This window comes from Protomyctophum parallelum (assembly GCF_964188405.1).
Source record: "Protomyctophum parallelum genome assembly, chromosome: 8".
Lineage (NCBI taxonomy): Eukaryota > Metazoa > Chordata > Actinopteri > Myctophiformes > Myctophidae > Protomyctophum > Protomyctophum parallelum.
The window spans coordinates 28,773,921-28,791,347 of NC_139703.1; the positions used below are offsets into that span (position 1 = coordinate 28,773,921).

Sequence of the window (17,427 nt, forward strand, 5' to 3'; positions counted from 1 at the left end):
AATGTGCATGGGAAAATGTCTCCCACAGAACCTCCCAAAATGTAGATTCCATCTCACAAAATGAGAGCCCAGTTTTAAAACTCCTCAGACAGATGTGGAGGGGGCTGTGGAGGGGGCCTTAGCTACCCTAAGGTTACCAGGAACCTTAGGGTAGCTAGGGTCTGACAGGACCAGGGGAAACGCATATGCACTAACACTAACAGTGCATCATCACGATTATATCAACAGCTGTATCACTTGGTCTTGGGTGAATGGTGATACAGGGGAAAGATTCCGACAGCTGGTACAATGTGCGTGTGTGTGTGTGTGTGTGTGTGTGTGTGTGTGTGTGTGTGTGTGTGTGTGTGTGTGTGTGTGTGTGTGTGTGTGTGTGTGTGTGTATATATTTGGGCAGGGCATGGGAGCTTTGACCAAGGGCACAGGACATTAAAAGGAAGAGCTGTTAGTTGTAGGAAGTTCTCCAGTGTTATTCTGCCTGAAAAACAAAAGCAAACAATAGCCTGCAGTTGATTTACAGTAAGCAGTACCAGTAATGACACTAAACAGCGATTAAATGTTTATATTTTGGTTACAAATTTGTCCACTACACTCACACCCATTCCGAATCAGCGGCACTGCGGCAAAGCGCACACACAACTCTGACTGTTCTCTAAATGGTAATCAATGTCTTTTTTTTCTTTCTTTTTTTAAAATAAATATTTAAGCCATAACTAGGCTGGCAACATTAATTTAGAGAAAAGGATTCAAGATTGTGTTACTTGTAACTGTGTCATTGTGTATGATGCAAGAGCATCAGTGGCTCTGTTACAATGATCAATGGGTGTACGAATGATAGCAAAGACAGAGCACTTGTTTACATTCTGTCAGTGGAGTTTTTGACCCCAATCAACTAAGAAAGTGATACAAAGACAAAAAGATACAACTCAGCATCGTGTGTTATTGTCTTATCACTTTGAGAATTACCTTACGGTTGTTTTTTATATGCATTATCTCAATAAGAGCATCAATTATATTATAAAACAACAACTGGACCATCAGGGACCATGATCATAATCACACATTAAAACCACTACACACAGCCACGGCAACCTACTTCGGCTGGTTGTAAACAATGCTTTATAATGAATACAAGGCAGACGACGGGAGTGGGACTGGCAAAATAAACAGACAGAGGGGTGGTGTTGGGTGGGGTGCTGGTGGGGGGGTAGAGAAAGTATGCTGCTGCTGAACTACTCAGCAACAGACCCTCAAGTAGTGACGCGTTGACGGTGCTTCCTTCAGCAGGGTCCTAGAGACAGTGTTTAAGGTTTCTATTCGCTACTTGCGCTGTTGCTATGTAGGCTGAGGAGCGCATGTTTGAGCACCGTGCATTTAAAAAACACTTGTGTGCTGAGTTTGGGATTAGGACGCAAATGTCAAAAAGGGTTACCGCGAGATTAAAAACAGTCTGTAATGAAAAGAGCGGCCAAGATCTAAAAAGTAAAAGAAAGGAAAGAAAAAAAGTGTTATTTTGTCATGTTTAATCGTGGATATATATATAAAAAGTTAAAATGATAAAGAAAAAGAAAATAAAGATCTCATGGTTCTAAATAAATCAAAACAACGCCATGAAATGGCGTTGATCCCAGGCTAATTAGAATGACTGTTTCATCATCAACACTGAATGAATTGATAAGAAAGCATCGGAATAGCGGAGTGTTGATGATGGAAAGGAAACACCCCGCTTGAAGTTGCGCTTTGATATCTCTGTAATCTGTATGTCTGAGGACTGAGGGTAATTATAATGCCGTCGTCGCCTTGTTTTTGTAAAGGGGTGCATTAATAAACCACAAATAAATGATAGGGCTAATTGTCCCCTTGGCAATAGGTTATATGGTCCGTTTAAAAGCATTTCTTTTTTTATTTACAAGGCCAGGCTACATTTTAAACAAATTAACCGGTGAGCTGACTTTTTCATTTCCAAGGCCAACATTGAGATAGGTATAGTACACATAGGCTACACTTGACGTGAAAACAGGTGTATAAAACGTAAATGGAAATATTTGTATGTAATAAAATGTAATAATGTAACAATTATTACATGTAATAATAATTTTCAGAGCTAGGCTAATTGGAATGTGTATTTAACTTTCTTGCAATAATAAAATTATGTATTCAAGAAAATGTATTGTAGGTCGATCTGCCTACAAATGGAACAAACATTTCTTCGACATAGTAAGAAATCCATGCATATAAAGTATTATTTTTAGATTTTTTTTTCTCCCCCTTTCTTTTTTCTTTTTTGTTAGAGCCAATACTGTTTAATAAAACATGTTCTGATTCTGCTGGTGTTATCCCCGACTAGAAATTGGTTGCCAAGCATTGCATCATTCCTTTCATGTGACTCCCATACGCCCCAAATTCGTCCTGGCCGTCTTATGACTGCATCACATTGACTGGCCATACAAACTACACGGCTACAACAGTACAACCGCTAGCACGGCCCACGGGCCCGCCTCCTCGCCCGAGCGCGCTCGCCCATTGGATGTCACCAAGCAAAATATCTCGTCTCCGCGCCTGCGATTGGAGCGTCGGCGCGCCAGTTTGCAGTCACTTCCACGACGCACATGTTAGGTTGTGAGTTGGATCTGCCTTCCCACAGAGTTCGGTTGGCCGCCCCCTTATATAAAGACGGCCGGGAGTTTCCGAAAAATCACATTCAGCCACAAAGACTGAACAATGGTTAACATGAGCTATCACCAATCCTTACTAAAATATTACCTACATTCTCCGAATCATAGACAGTCGAGAAGGCGAACGAATAAAAGAAAAAGGGTAAGTGGAAATATTTTATAGTGTCATTTCTGTGACGGCTGTCAAGTGTTTTGTGGGACTCTGGAGAGTTTTGCTCTTTTTCCTGTGAAGCGCTCTGGGAGGCGCTGCCTCGCTGTGCATTAGGAAAAGTATGTTCATGTTTTGGCACCTGTCCCACGTCCATTTTTAGAATACAGTTGTCCACATCACTCATGTGTGTACAGTACAGTGTGTGTTTTATACCTTTTGTCTCTCTGGGCTGCGCGTCTGCTCTGCTGACGGATAGTTGCCAAGCCACGAGTTTGGAGAAGTTTGGAGACGCTTTTTTCGTGCAGCCAGCCAGCCAGTTCAGCTGCAGCTCTCGCGCACGCACACACGTCAACGTTAATTGTGACATGATGTCATTGTAATGACATATGCCTTGCCACTTTAGAGTGATTATTAGTGTTAATTATTGGTAATTACACCACAATTGCCTGTAACAAGTTTTAATTTGATCTAGATTATTTGGTAGGTTGACCCCGAGCACAAGGAGGAAGACAACTACTTTGTTTTCATTGTGGAATTCCTGACACGTTTTGCAAACCAGTTTCACTCAATACATATTGTTTGTTCTTTTCATTATAGTATGAACTATGAACGCTGCCTTTTGTTTCGCCCATCTCCTGATTCTCCTCCTACTGCTGGACTTCGGTTCCATGACGTAATTGTCTTGGCTAAAGCCGGATTTATACGCCGCGGTACGACGGTGTTGCTTGCCGAAAATAACAGATCTACAAAGCCTATGCAGGCGCAGATGATCTGTTGTTTTTCGCCAAGCAACACGCCCCTCGCGCGATGGAGTATAAACAGTGGACATGAACTCAAGCCACTTCTGACAGTCATATGAATTACACATTTACAAATTATTTAATTATTATCGAGATTATTTGATGTCATGTGAAGAAGTGGCAGCCGCGTGTTGCACCTGGAGACTTTAATATACGTGATGTAGTAAAAAAATGATTATTGATTTTTTTTGCCAACAAGTCAATGCTTTGTGTGCTTTTGTTTTATCCTGTAATGTCTCGTTGTTTTTCAGGACCATTGTCTTACAACAGGTTGGCTTCATTTAAATGATTTAATACAGTGTGCAAAGGAAGCAATCGATCATTTAAACTGACATTAACGAATCCGATTGATCGGACAGAGCCGGATGCATCAGCGTCTATATTTTTACTCCATGCTTTGGGCGACTTGTTTATCGATCCTGTGTGTGTGTGTAATTGTAGAAAGCAGGGGGCGCAGTAGAGAACATTCCTCCTTTGTTTACATGAAACATCAATGACCTGATTCCTTTTCATCTCCATACCCATTTATCATATGGGTATGGAGTACTGAGTTACATTTTATATTATCTCCACTGAATTGCCAGTTTTTAAATTACCTTTTTCCAGCTGAGGCTTGTGCTGTATTTGTGCAAATCAAAATTTTCATTATGAAATCTCATATCATAATGAAGTCATATCACACGAAGATTTTTTTGATTAAAAAACAGTTTGTTAATTTAATGATGTATTTTTCTGTTTTCTAGAATTGTTGGGACAAATTATCTCCAACAACAATTTGGCAGACTTGATTAAGAGACTTTCTGAAGGTGAATTGCTTTTCTTATTCAAAAATCTTTCCATTCTGTTACATGCATTCAACCTTTACTTAATCTATTCCTTTTCAACTTGAAAAATGTTTTATAATAACTGATATCTGCATTGTGTGCATGCTCTTTTTGTTCATTTGTAATTCTGTTATCAGCTATATTAGTGGTGTGCAGTACAGTCAGTTGCTCACTTAGTGTCACTGTTCTGCCATTTCACAAACAAGCGGATCACACACACACATACTACTATTCTTTACTTCCAGCTTGAGGTTTCTTCCTTTAAAGTTAAAGAACTATCCAGGAATAAGGCCGTTCACAGTATTCTCACCCCTACACATACAATGATTACCACACCATATACAACCCTACACGTAGCCGCCGTACAGGAGATATACTGAACAAGGTGGAGTTATAATAATGATATGTCAATCAACTAATATGATGACGCTCTCATCCCTCCCTCCCTCCCTCTCCGATCTTTCTCTCTCTCTCTCTCTCACTCAACCACTCTGGTTTACCGACGCCCACCGCCCACTCAGGTCCAGTGTGAACCGTGTTGCCGTGTATCTGTGCGTTGTGACTGAGTGGCGAGATGACTGCCGAGTGGCTACACCTGCCCCCGCCGTACCCTCCTGGCGTGGGGCCGTTGTGTGGTGCAGAGTTAGAGGCGTGGTATGAGGACCTGCAGGATATTCTGGGCTCCGACGCGGGTGGGGCAAAGCTTACGCGGGCCCCCCCATGCACCGAGGTCAGTAGTTTGGTTGAGTGGCCAACGCGTCGTCAAACCTTTTATAATGCATTTCATTCATCTTTTGATTTTGTCCTGCATGACTTAAAATCTGCTTTTTAACTTTCTTTTTTTTTTTACAGTGAAGAAGAACTAATTGCTATGTGTGACGTTTATTTGACATTTAACGTGACATTTTGAAACTGTTTCGTTTTTTATATTTTATTCTTTTTCCATGTATCTCGTTTGTAGAAAGAACCGGAGTTCCTGGACGTGCTGGAGAGTTGTTCTCTGACGTGGCTAACGGACGGCGGCCAGACGTGGGGCGAGGGCGTCCAGAGGGTGACGGAGGAGGTCCGCAGCACCCAGCCTCACCATCACAACTCCTCCTCGTCTTCCTCCTCATCCTCCTCTTCGAGTCCGGCCGCCAGTGAGGAGAGGCGGGCGGAGGGCGAGAGCAGGAGAGAGGGTGACGGTTCTGGAGGAGGCAGTGGTGACCTGCTGCCGCCCGAGTTCTTCGAGTTGCTGAGCGAGGGAGGCGTGGGGACGGTGGACGCGAACGGAGTGGTCGTCAGTGGCGCTTATCATCATCATCATCCTCACCACCACCAGCAGCACCCTCAACACCACCACGAGCTCACCCAGCCGGCGTCTCCCTCGGCCAGCGAGGAGGAGCTGCCCTACGTTCCCGGTTCTCCCTCCAGCTCCTCGTCCGCCTCCCAGTCTCCGTCTCGGGTCTGCTCGTCGCCCTCCTCGCCCGCGTCCTCTCCCTCCGCCTACTCGTCCTCCCGCCTGGGGAAGCGCAAGAGGAGCACGAGCGGCAGCGGAGCCGCCCTGTCCTCGTTTGCCTCCTCCGGGGCGCGCTCCTCCTCGTCGCCCTCGTCCAACAAGAAGAGCAGGAAGGAGAGGGAGCAGGAGAACGAGAGGAAGGTGCAGGAGTTGACCGAGCAGAACGAGCGTCTGAAATCTGAGATCGACAGGCTCGGGGAGGAGGTACAGAGGACGCGCCGAGCCCTGATTGAGAGACTAGTCAATACCAGGAAATGAGGAGTGTGGATGGAGGAAGGAGCGCTGAGAGAAAAGAGGACATGTCCTAAAGAATTGGTACCGGCAGTGATGGGGGTGGAACATGGTGGCCATGAAATGCCTCTGTAGGAGTGATGCATAACCAAAAAAGTTTTGTAGGTTTTTTGTTTTCCTGACAGGAGAAGCCAGATAATTCAGAGCAGAAAAGTGATAGAGGTTGATAGAATGAAGAAAGGAATGATGAAAGTCAAGACAAGAAAAGCCACAGCAACAAGGAGCTGCAGCGGCATTGCAGCAAGCGTAACGGAAAGATACAATGCATGTAAAGGCAAACGGAAGAAAGGAAAGCTTGGAGGGCAAATCAAACAATGCCTCTGATGAGCCGTTTTTTAAATGTAATATTTTAGAATCCAGTTGAAGAACAAAAGCATTGCCAATAATGGGGTTTGGACTTTCAGTGATTTGAACATAAGGCAGAAAGGAAAGTTGACCTGAACGTAGAAAGAGCATTTCATCGTCACCCTTCCATCCCACCCACCATCTTGCACTAAATTATAATTATCCTGTTGGCTTGATGTTTAAGGGCTTCAAATGGCTACTTGGCTAGCAGTGATTTCTTGCCCCCCAATTCATGGTGAAGGAGCTCAGGAAAAAAAAGTTTTGAAAGTGCCCAGTACAGTGAGTGTGAGTATGAAAGAATGACCTACTTCAGGAGCGAAATGACAATTTCTTAGCGTTCTTTTTGTATAACTCGTGGCTTGTGTTATGTGCTTTTAGAGATGACTAGAACCCGCCTATTCTTTCTATGCTGACCTTTTTCTATCAAATTGAATCTTTGCAGTAGAATTATATATTCAATATCTACTGTTCTATTCTGATACTATTTTTATATAATCCTGTATTATATTCAGTTGTACTGTAATAGCCAGTACTGTAACATATCAATGTATATCCTGTAGTCCTAAAGCATTACTTTGTCCTTCTGTACAAAGAAATGTGTGAACCATACAGTAGGATAACTTGCATGGCCTTTTCCCATCAATTGCATAAACATTGTATTTAACCATTACTTTTGTTATTTACTGTACAGTAGTTCTCAAATTTGCAATAAAAAAAAATTGAGAAATGATCCGTTTCTTGCAATGCTTATTTGATTGCTGCTTGTATATAAATGAAGACATTTGTGAGTGGGGAAAAAAGGTTCAACTCAAATTCAGAAAAATAAAAATGTGCTTTGATTTGATGACTTTATTTTCCTGCTCAGACAGGATTTTTGTAGGAAAGGCATAAGAATAATTTTCCAAGGGTATAAAAAAACACCATCCAACAAAATCGGTACGCAGACTTGGTCACAGAGTATAAAATCGGGATCTTTTGGTGAATGGATTTGCAAAAATCCCCCCCATTCTCTAGATGTATTCATTTGACTCTCTGTCTGCTTTCATTCCCTGTCGGCCTATCCAGCAGTTCATTAGTGCCAATACCACATTGTCTCAGATCCTTTCACGGCTTTGTCTTAATACCCTCATCTCTCTATTAGTGTACATCTTGTTAATTCTCCAGTATGATAACCTAAAACCTTCAATGTAACATGTTTCCCCTTGCTCTGACTAACCTCTTCGGGTCATTTTAAATTCGCTTTAGTATCTCACTTCTTCTTGCCCTTCTGTTGTGCCGGTTCAGGGCTCTTCCCCTCTGCCAAAGCCAGCTGTTTTTTTAGGTCCAGTAGTATGGCCACCTCCGCCGTGAGCACGGCCTTCTCTGCCTTTTGGGCCTTCAGCGCTCGCACCTTGTCCCCCTGCAATAGATAACCCAGTTATGAAACTCTTGACAGAGAAAGAAAAACTTAGAACGGAGGCTGACTAAGTTGGCTGACTAAGTTCTTCTTTATCTAGTTAGTGATTAACTGAGGGAACCGCCGTTGAATGAATCGCCAAATGGCAGAGCTGATGATCAGTCAAAGTCCGGTGATTGGTTCCAAGCTTTACATTTCTGTGATTCAAACCTTTTAAGGGATTTATTTATTTATTTACAGCTTCTGATTTGGTGTTTGGTGTTACCTCTTTTGTGTCCAAAATAAAACAATATAATTTCCAATTAAAATCAAGAAACAAAAAAACACATATATAAAAAAATAATACTTTTAAATACATACCATTTACAGAATTCTCTAGGTTGTGGAACACAACAGGCTTGACATAACGTACTGTAAATGCAGCAGACTACTTCGCAACGCATTTCGAGTAATCAAATTCAGATATTCTTTCTTGTGACCACCGCAGTGTGTTTATATTGTAATAAAGGCGATGGGTCGCACGTTAGTTTCACTGATTAGGCTGCATGGCCGAAACGTCTGTCATTCGATGTTGTAAAGAATAAAAACTAAAATGCAGTCTTGGTGTGTGCGACCCATCACCTTTATTACGATATTGAGTTATCAAATTCAGCAATGTGGCAATAATGTTTTTTGTCATTAACAATGTCCATTGTTAATGACATTAACATTGTCTTTAATTTAACCTTTGGACACAATAGCACTCTTGTCAAGTCAATTATTTAATGATTGGCTGAGCATGGCACCAGCCAGGGATCTCACCTGTTGGGCCACGGCCTCTGTGAGCTGCTTGGCTCGCTCTGGGTCGCCACCGCTCACCACCGCCACTGTGGCAGTAGTGACCGGGGTTGGCGCAGCCACTGGCGTAGCCTCAGCTGCGTTCTGTGGCTTTGTCTGCGGGTGGAAATTAACAGACAATGATATTCAGTTCGAAAGGCTAATTTATAAAAGCTATTGTCCCTGTTCCCCCCCCCCCAAGATATTATGCATTTAATTTTCCAATGATAACCATTCATCACCGACAATGGCGACCAGATTCGTGAGTCGTGACTGTATGAACTGAAGCAATTGCAGGTGGAAAGCGGGATGTGTGAAATGCCTCACAAATTTAACAGCATTAGGTGAAGTGAAACCGCTAATGTTAGTGCGTGTGGAGGTTAATGAACAACTACAGCAGCATTAAAATGGGCTTTTCACACACACATACGCACACACATACAACCTTGGATGCCTTCTTTACAGGGGGTTCATCCTCAGGCTAGAGGCAGGAAGGATTGAGGAGAAAATAGGTGTTGGATGTACAGATTTTTTCCTTTTTTTCTATAGCACAGGGGTTCCGAGACCCAAAGGGAATTTGTTGTCTCCCCTGGATCCAAACTTAAAGATACATTATGTTTTTAAAAAAAAGAAAAAAACATGAATACTGGTAATTATATTTTTGGGAAGAAGGACATAGGTAAGCATAGGACATAGGTAATTAAAAAAAATAATACAAGGGATATTAACAGATATCGGACCCATTTTTGGTTCACGTTAGGTTAACGCTGCTCTAGCAAGGTTGCATGCTACTTCATTTACATTTTCATGGTTTGCTTTCCCTTTCGCTTTCATTTTACCAGACAAGACACTTCAAATTACAATAAATTGACTCAAAATGACAGCCCGTGGCTCATGGGTTAAAGCGTCACGGTATATCCTTATTATATTTATGTCATTATTCAGAAATAGTCAACCTTCATCTTATCAACCCTGACTGAGCACCCTACGCATGCTATTATGCATTATTAATGTCAAATACCTGCTGTCCACCGAACCTCTTCTTCAAAGCCTCAATCTGGTCTGTCTCTAGCTTCTGGAACAAAGGACTGACCTGGGGAGAGAAATATAAAAATTAGATTTTAAACGGAATATTAAAAACAACAACAAGATTTGAATGACGCAGAGGGCCGTCGCACAACCGACTGACTATAATACAGGCTCTTATGTTCCTCTTGGAACATAGAGGATCAACAGTGTTCAATAACCGATTCATTGCATGGTCAAATCGATTGATAGCGATATTGCAATACAAGCTTCCAGTAGGGTTTACCGTACACCCGATATTATACAGTAACTGTGATTCAGAGTACAGATTCAGACAAAACAGTGGATTCTGATTATTAGGTCTACTGATTAATTATTTGAACACATATTAGTTAAAGAACTTAAATGTAGATGTAACATTCATTTTTACGTAACATATTTTCAGCTTGTATGCTTTTATTTGTTCTACACCTTTTGAAGGCTTCCACAGAAGACACTATTGAATCTACAACCTTCAATCATCACAACATGAATTTTCAGCCTCACATTCAAAATTAAATATTATAAAATGAAATACTGGCTAAACAATATCAGGATATGCCATAACGATTTGACCAAATTATTTTGTAAGGCTTGATTAGCCTTGATACAGATACTGTATCATGAATGATTAATCGTGCAACCCTAAGATCAGTCATGGCAGTTGACAATGGAGGTTGATATGTGATATGTGTATTAACGTGTTGTGAGAAGAGATGACTTGCATGTGACCTTTTTGATGTGAAGAGAACAAAATCATTCTGCCCTAAAAAGCCAAAGTGCTGCAGTAACCACACTTTTGGACATTGACATAATTATTGTTCTCAAAAGGTCAACCCAGGCATTATGATTTTGGGGGATGAACACACCTCGAAAAATTATTTATAAGCTTATTTATTTAGTTATTATTATACATTTTATTTCTTTATTTCTGTTTGATTCACTGTGCCGTTCTTCCACCATGGCTTCGTAGGGCAGAATGAACGAACGAACAACATAAGCCGCTTCTCTTTCTGGAGACCTCAGTAGAACAGAGAACATGTCAACAGTCTGATGGAGAAAGGTGTCACCACAAAAACATGTCACCGCAATTTAGTCCCGGAGTGACAAATGGCCTGAGAGAAACTCCATGCGCCGCGACTGTCTCCCAAGACATAACGGCTAGGATATCGTGCACGTGAGAGACAGTGTGTGTGTGTGTGTGTGTGTGTGTGTGTGTGTGCTTCCTCCAGCGGAATGCATTGATTTAACCATTTTCACCCTGGCATACCAAAATGTAGTTTTTTATCTTTACAAAATAGCAGATCTACAAGCTCGAGCTACCAGATCGGCTATTTTCAAAACATCCAAAGTATACAATAAATAGTGCATAAGTGGTTAATACTGTAATCGCAGTGCCCTGAAAGTGTAAATTCAATTCAGATGCTGCTGTTTAAATGTGCTGTGTGTGTATGTGTATGTGTATGTGTATGTGTATGTGTGTGTGTGTGTGTGTGGGTGTGTGTGTGTGTGTGTGTGTGTGTGTGTGTGTGTGTGTGTGTGTGTGTGTGTGTGTGTGTGCGCCATACTCACAGTGCCAATGCGGTGGCCAGCAGGCAGGGTACAGACGAAACTGCCTGTACCTTGCAGAATGGTGTTGATGCACGCCTGAGGGGCATTGAGCTGATCTCTGATGGTTTGGCTGACCGTCGGCAGGTATGGCAACATCATCACAGACAGCAAGCACGCAATATTCACAGACACACCGGTCACTGTGCCTGCTCGTTGCCTGCAGACGCCGCCCAGAGAGAGAGAGAGAGACATCAATTGGTCACATCTTAAATTAGACAAATTTCAAAAGATATTTTCCCTTCTAATTGGGACAGAAATGACAACTTGATGCTCATTATTCTTGACGTGCACAAGTCATAATTATACTGTATGAACGTAATGTTTTTCTTATTGAGATTGTATTACCCCCCCCCACCCCCCTGCTCATTTCCCACATTTACCGATCCTGAGCGAAAGCACTGACATTCATGAATATTTCTCTGTATTTCAACAGAGGACGGCTGAGTCTTCTGTGTTATAACGGAGAGTGAGAACTGCACATGCAATCTGGGTGACGGTTCACAAACTGCAACACTTAGAAATCTGTAAGATACCGATCGTCGTTATCGGGCAGAAACCTTGCATCTCCGTATTTCATATGTTGTATGTCCCCCGCCGTAAATTAATGGCCTACTTCCACATGCAAGAGCGTCACGTGAACGCAATAGCCGATCTACAAGCTCACAACGCGTCACGTCATCGGCTATTTTTGATTTTTCAATCTCCATATATGGGCATAACTGGGATTTGGGTCTGGCACATATATGGACCTTTTTTACGTTTTCAGGCCTGAAACAACAGAGCTTCTTAATACGGCACATTTGAGAAGCAGGAGTTAGACTATTAATCTGTTGTCAGTGAGGTCAGATGTAGATTTGCTGGCCGGCTCCATATATGCAGATGTAGGTGATGATCCAGTCTTCTCCATGTATGGCAATCCTCAGGATTTGTTGAGGTCAGTGTCGTGATTAACTAACTAACTGACAGGAAATGGACGTACGTGTTCATAGTAAATACGACTTGCGGTCGCAATAATACTAAATAACGTATCATTAAGGAAGGAAATTTGACTTAAAATGTGGGATGTGCTACCATTTGGGGATTTTTCAGAATTCCTCATCCAGTGCAGAGGTATCTCCAAGCTTTTGAAAACAAAGCTGCAGACCTCCCAAAACAAGCTTGTGAGGTTACTACTAAAATTTAACCCCAGGTCTCATCTTACCTCTGCCCACTATAGTAGCCTGGGATGGCTAAGAGTGGAGGAGAGAGTATCTCAGCTCTCATTGTGTCTGGTCTTCAAGATCCTAGGTTCCTCTGTTCCAGAGTACCTGCTGGGCTACCTGCCCAGAGTGAGGGATGCTCACAGGTACTCAACCAGAGGAAGTCCTAATGATCTAATTCCCCCCAGGTTCAGGACACTCAAGGGAAATGCTTTTTACTACGCAGCCACTACTCTGTGGAATGCACTCCCTCCAGCCCTGAAATCCCTAGATTCTATTGCAATATTTAGGAAAGACCTGAAATCATGGCTCCATCTACACACTAACTGGTCATAGTTAGCTTCCGACCCTGGATAGCCCATCTCCCATGCTCAGGACTATTCTCTCAGGGTACCTCTTGTCCTATGTATATAGCTCCCAGCCTTATATATAAGGATTATTTACAAGTAAGACGCGCAAACGCGGGAAGCGAACGCATTGTGTGTGTGTGTGTGTGTGTGTGTGTGTCTGCGCTACAGCTGCGCCCTCTGGTGTGTGTGTGTGTGTGTGTGTGTGCTACAGCTGCGCCCTCTGGTGGCGGGCGGGTGGTGTCACAGCGGGACAGACAGACAGACACACAGACAGACACACAGACAGACATGATCTGCAGGGTCTCATAGTTAGTGCTCAGTGCATTCGCAATATATGTTCCATGGTTGTTTTGTCTGTACAGTATGTATGTGTATAGTTTCATGTTACAAAGTGGACCACAATGGAAACAAGCGAAGGCTTTTTTGTGTCTAAGTCCATTTGGCGTTTTTTTAAATGATGTCATTCTTCTGTAATTTTCTTAAACTGCCAATAAAGTATTCTATCTATCTATCTATCTATCCTGTTTTTGAAAAATAATAACGTCACTGGATCCATTGGAACACAGGCTATTTTGTAAGGCTTTTGGACATGCAAGGTGTCCATGCGACAGCAGGTACATCCGGGGAAGACAGGCGACAGGCTCACCTGTCGGCGTCTCCTCCTTTGATCTTCTTCCACGGCTCGTTGTCCTGGATGTACTGGTTGCCATGGCGAGAGATGTTGAGGATGTGTTTCAAAGCGTCACGGATTCTGCCAGGAAAACACATCAGGAGACCTCGATGAGATGATAAAGCTGACTTTGTAGTATGTAATGTACATTAGAACCAGAAATGTGTACATATACTTGCAGCAACAATAATAACTAGAACTGCACTCTGTCGAGTGCATACTTGCTTGTTGCACACTAGTAGGCCATAAATGGCCAACTAGTGCGCAAGCAGAGCGCGCAAGTACTTTCGACCGCTGTAAACTGTCAAATCTCAGTATCTCTGTGAAGGAACGTTTGAAATGTATAATTATTAGGTGTAACTATTTGCTACCTACCTACTTTATGCATATAAACACCTAGTATTATTAAGTATGGTTCAAGTTTCTATCTATATAAGAAATACAGTTTTATCGATGTAGATATATTCTGGATCCCTTTTTAGTTTTTTAAAGAAAAATAAATCATTGATATGTGATGAAAAAAAAGGTATATAAACTGAATTAAAATATGTTATACAGTATAATTATTCTGTAAACTGTGGAATCTCAGTATCTCTGTGAAGGAACGTTTGAAATGTCAAATTATTAGGTGTAACTATTTGCTACCTATCTACTTTATGCATGTAAACACCTAGTATTATTAAGTATGGTTGACTAGCTCTAAATGATGACGTAAGACATACGTATACATATACATATACTATATAGAGTATGTAGTTTGTAAGTTGATTAGCGGTATACTGTGGTTACTTTGCGCCAAAAACCGTGACAGCCAACCCGCCATTTGATGCGTATGCAAATAAAACAGCAGATTTGTGCCTGGTTTGCTGGGACCAGATTACACAAATGACCATATTTCTTACGTCATCATTGAGAGCTAGTCATACATATACACACCACATACTCTGGTCCCAGCAGATCAGGCATAATTTGCTATTTTATTTTACTGATTATGTATATAGTATACGTATGACTAGCTCTAAATGATGACGTCAGACATATGGTCATTTATGTAATCTGGTCCCAGCAAACCAGGCACGGATTTGCAGTTTTTTTTCAAATGGCGGGTCGGCTGTCACGGTGAACGAAGACCGGGCGAAATTATTACTTGCGTGCTCTGCTTGCGCAAGTAACAAGTAATAATAATAATATATATGATTTATATAGCGCTTTTCTGGGTACCCAAAGTCGCTTTCCAGCTACTGCAACAAAAGTGAACTTGCCACATATACTGTATCCATTTGTCAAGAACAGCTTTACCTATAAGCTGAATTCCCTGTTAAGACCAATTCATTTGGCTACTCAGCAAATTATACCAATGTCATAACCACTGAAATTACCACTGAAATTACAATTTATTTTTTTATTTTTTACAATTTCAGATTTGTTCAGGGGTAAATAAAAGTTGACCTAATTTCAGTGCTCCACTGCTTCTGACCAGAGTAAGTTTAAGTGGTGGTTCTTACTTGACTTTGTCCATGAGCTGGATGTACTGGCGCAGCTCCCAGCCCACCTGGGCCAGCAGCTTCTTGTCCTTGTCCTGCAGGTCCATCACAGGCACACAGCCCTCGAAGAACTTACCGACAAACATCCCCGCTCTGGAACACACAGATTCAAGCAGAAATTAATAAAATACACCCTGCCACGTCTGAAACATTTTGTTGGCTCAGAAAGAAAATCTGCAAGAAACATTACATTATGCGTTCACATTTAATGAGAACACAAACATTAGTAGATGCACAAACTTGGAGAACACACACACACACACACACACACACACACACACACACACACACACACACACACACACACACACACACACACACACACACACACACACACACACACACACACACACACACACACACACACACACACACACACACACACACACACACACACACACACACACACACACACACACACCAGCCTCAGGAGGGGGTAGAGGTGTTTTGACAAGGAAAAGCACAGAGAAGAGAGACAGCGAGAGCTAAGTGGTGAGAGGGAAGGGCTCGTTACTTGACTTGCTAATTGTTGATCAATTATGGATCATGCTGCCAGATGTAATGTAGCGCTATGATGTGACTGTAAACTCAAACATCAGTGCACGGAAGCTCCTCATAGTGTGACAGTGAGCTTCTTGTCACCTCTGCAGCCATTATTTTCCCTTTGTTGTCAACTTTGTCACTAGTTCAACTGATGCAATACAAATCTATATTTTATAGATATGAATGTAACATTTCTGTTGATCTATTTGTCTCTGATTCTCATTATACAGTACATTACTGAACCACTTTGCTGAGTTATTCATTCTGAAAATACAAACCCTGAATATAGTTTGGAGTTAAAGCTTCTACCCCCAGATCTGAACCTGGCTTTGTGCACAAGGGCTCACATTTTTACCATTGAGCTAATAGAGCACGCCTGCCTGCTCAGGGGATACATTGAATCTTTCTTGACCAGCAGGACAACATTTGTGTTAGATCCTGTGTCTAGGTGAGACATGACCTTTGACACAATCAAAATGTCTCAATAGAAGAGCACTGAGACAAAATACAACCACACTACAATTGCATAAGTCATATTGTATCAACATACTCTACCATATAGATTGGACACAATTACACATTGGCCACTAGCTAGGATAAAATATGTCTCATTGTCTCCTAGAATCTAGGACCTGGACGACCCCTGGAGTGTATGTGGAATGCAACTAACGATACAGTAATTAAGGGGTTGGGTTATTTTTCTGCAAGTGAGTACTCTCCAGTCTCCACCCAAGGCAGGATGCATTCTACAAGATTATTTTTTTATTTTATATTTTTTTGAACCAATTAAGCATCAAAGTTACCGTTCCATACCAATTTTTAGGATCAAGGTATTCTGAAAAAAGACTGCTCAGAAAATCTTTGATGTAGGATTTCACCCTGATCTTTAGAACGCATCTGAGGCCGTGTAATTGGGGCTAAATTACACCACCCCAAACAAATGCAGAAAATTAGGTAGCGCATCACTTGTCTGTTGCTGTCATTGACTTTCCCACAAGAACTTGGATCTTAAAAACTTTGCAAATATAGACTAGATGTCAGATTGCGTTTTCTTTCATTTCCCCAAAGACGTTTAGCAAATCGTTATCTTAACCATCTTCCCCCAACCTTAGGCCCAATCTAGACTCCATCCCACAATGGCACCGTGGTAAATAACAGAACTAAAAGAACTAAAATTAAATTGAGTCGCATCTGCAAGGCAATGTGCTTATAAATCAGCTATTTTCGCCCAGTGACATATAAATCAGGCTTTATTCTGCGCATTCCCCATGGCTGCTAAAGAGATTTGACCACGACTACCTTAAGAGGCTTTTTAATCATACCTGCCATTCTTTTTTTTTTTTTTTTTGCGGCTTACGCCTTCCATTGATTTCCGAAGGGACAGACAGTAGGCCGACAGGAAACGGGAGAGAGATGGGGGGATGACATGCAGTAAAGGCCGTGTCGGGTCCGGGAGTCGAACCCGCGGCACACTGCGACTGGATCACCAGTCCGGTGCCCAGACCGTTACGCCACGGCCTGGGCCATACCTGCCATTCTTACGTGTTCTTTCAACTTTATTTATAGATCTCATCTTTATTTTCCTTGCGTCTTGATCTTGCTAAGCCAAAATCATGGAAATACGAACAAAACCATGAATGAAGCAAGATATT

General features: G+C 42.0%; 2 protein-coding genes across 3 annotated transcripts in view; one reads left to right on the forward strand and one right to left on the reverse strand.

The window, feature by feature from the left end:
* Positions 1-2,676: 2,676 nt before the first annotated feature.
* Positions 2,677-7,299, forward strand: ddit3 (DNA-damage-inducible transcript 3). The gene is made up of 4 exons (XM_083771256.1): positions 2,677-2,814; positions 4,367-4,429; positions 4,969-5,177; positions 5,409-7,299. The coding sequence occupies exons 3-4, from the start codon at positions 5,022-5,024 to the stop codon at positions 6,201-6,203; spliced, it is 951 nt and encodes a 316-aa protein (XP_083627382.1). The 5' UTR covers positions 2,677-2,814; positions 4,367-4,429; positions 4,969-5,021; the 3' UTR covers positions 6,204-7,299.
* Positions 7,300-7,415: 116 nt separating this feature from the next.
* mars1 (methionyl-tRNA synthetase 1) overlaps positions 7,416-17,427 on the reverse strand; it is a 31,726-nt gene continuing 21,714 nt past the window's right edge. Inside the window, exons 16-22 of one of the 2 annotated variants that reach the window (XM_083771254.1) lie at positions 15,194-15,325; positions 13,665-13,769; positions 11,431-11,626; positions 9,815-9,886; positions 9,239-9,274; positions 8,779-8,910; positions 7,416-7,980 (exon numbers count right to left, since the gene is read on the reverse strand). In XM_083771254.1, the coding sequence (XP_083627380.1) occupies positions 7,831-7,980; positions 8,779-8,910; positions 9,239-9,274; positions 9,815-9,886; positions 11,431-11,626; positions 13,665-13,769; positions 15,194-15,325 (823 nt within the window). In that variant the 3' untranslated portion in view covers positions 7,416-7,830. The remainder of the gene's footprint in view (positions 7,981-8,778; positions 8,911-9,238; positions 9,275-9,814; positions 9,887-11,430; positions 11,627-13,664; positions 13,770-15,193; positions 15,326-17,427) is intronic. The other variant, XM_083771255.1, reaches the window with a different exon arrangement.

Excerpts from the sequence above, each read along its gene's own strand:
- ddit3 (XM_083771256.1), top strand. The coding sequence starts at position 5,022 with ATGACTGCCGAGTGGCTACACCTGCCCCCGCCGTACCCTCCTGGCGTG. Across the intron at positions 5,178-5,408 it reads GGGCCCCCCCATGCACCGAG|AAAGAACCGGAGTTCCTGGA; the intron begins GTCAGTAGTTTG and ends TCTCGTTTGTAG.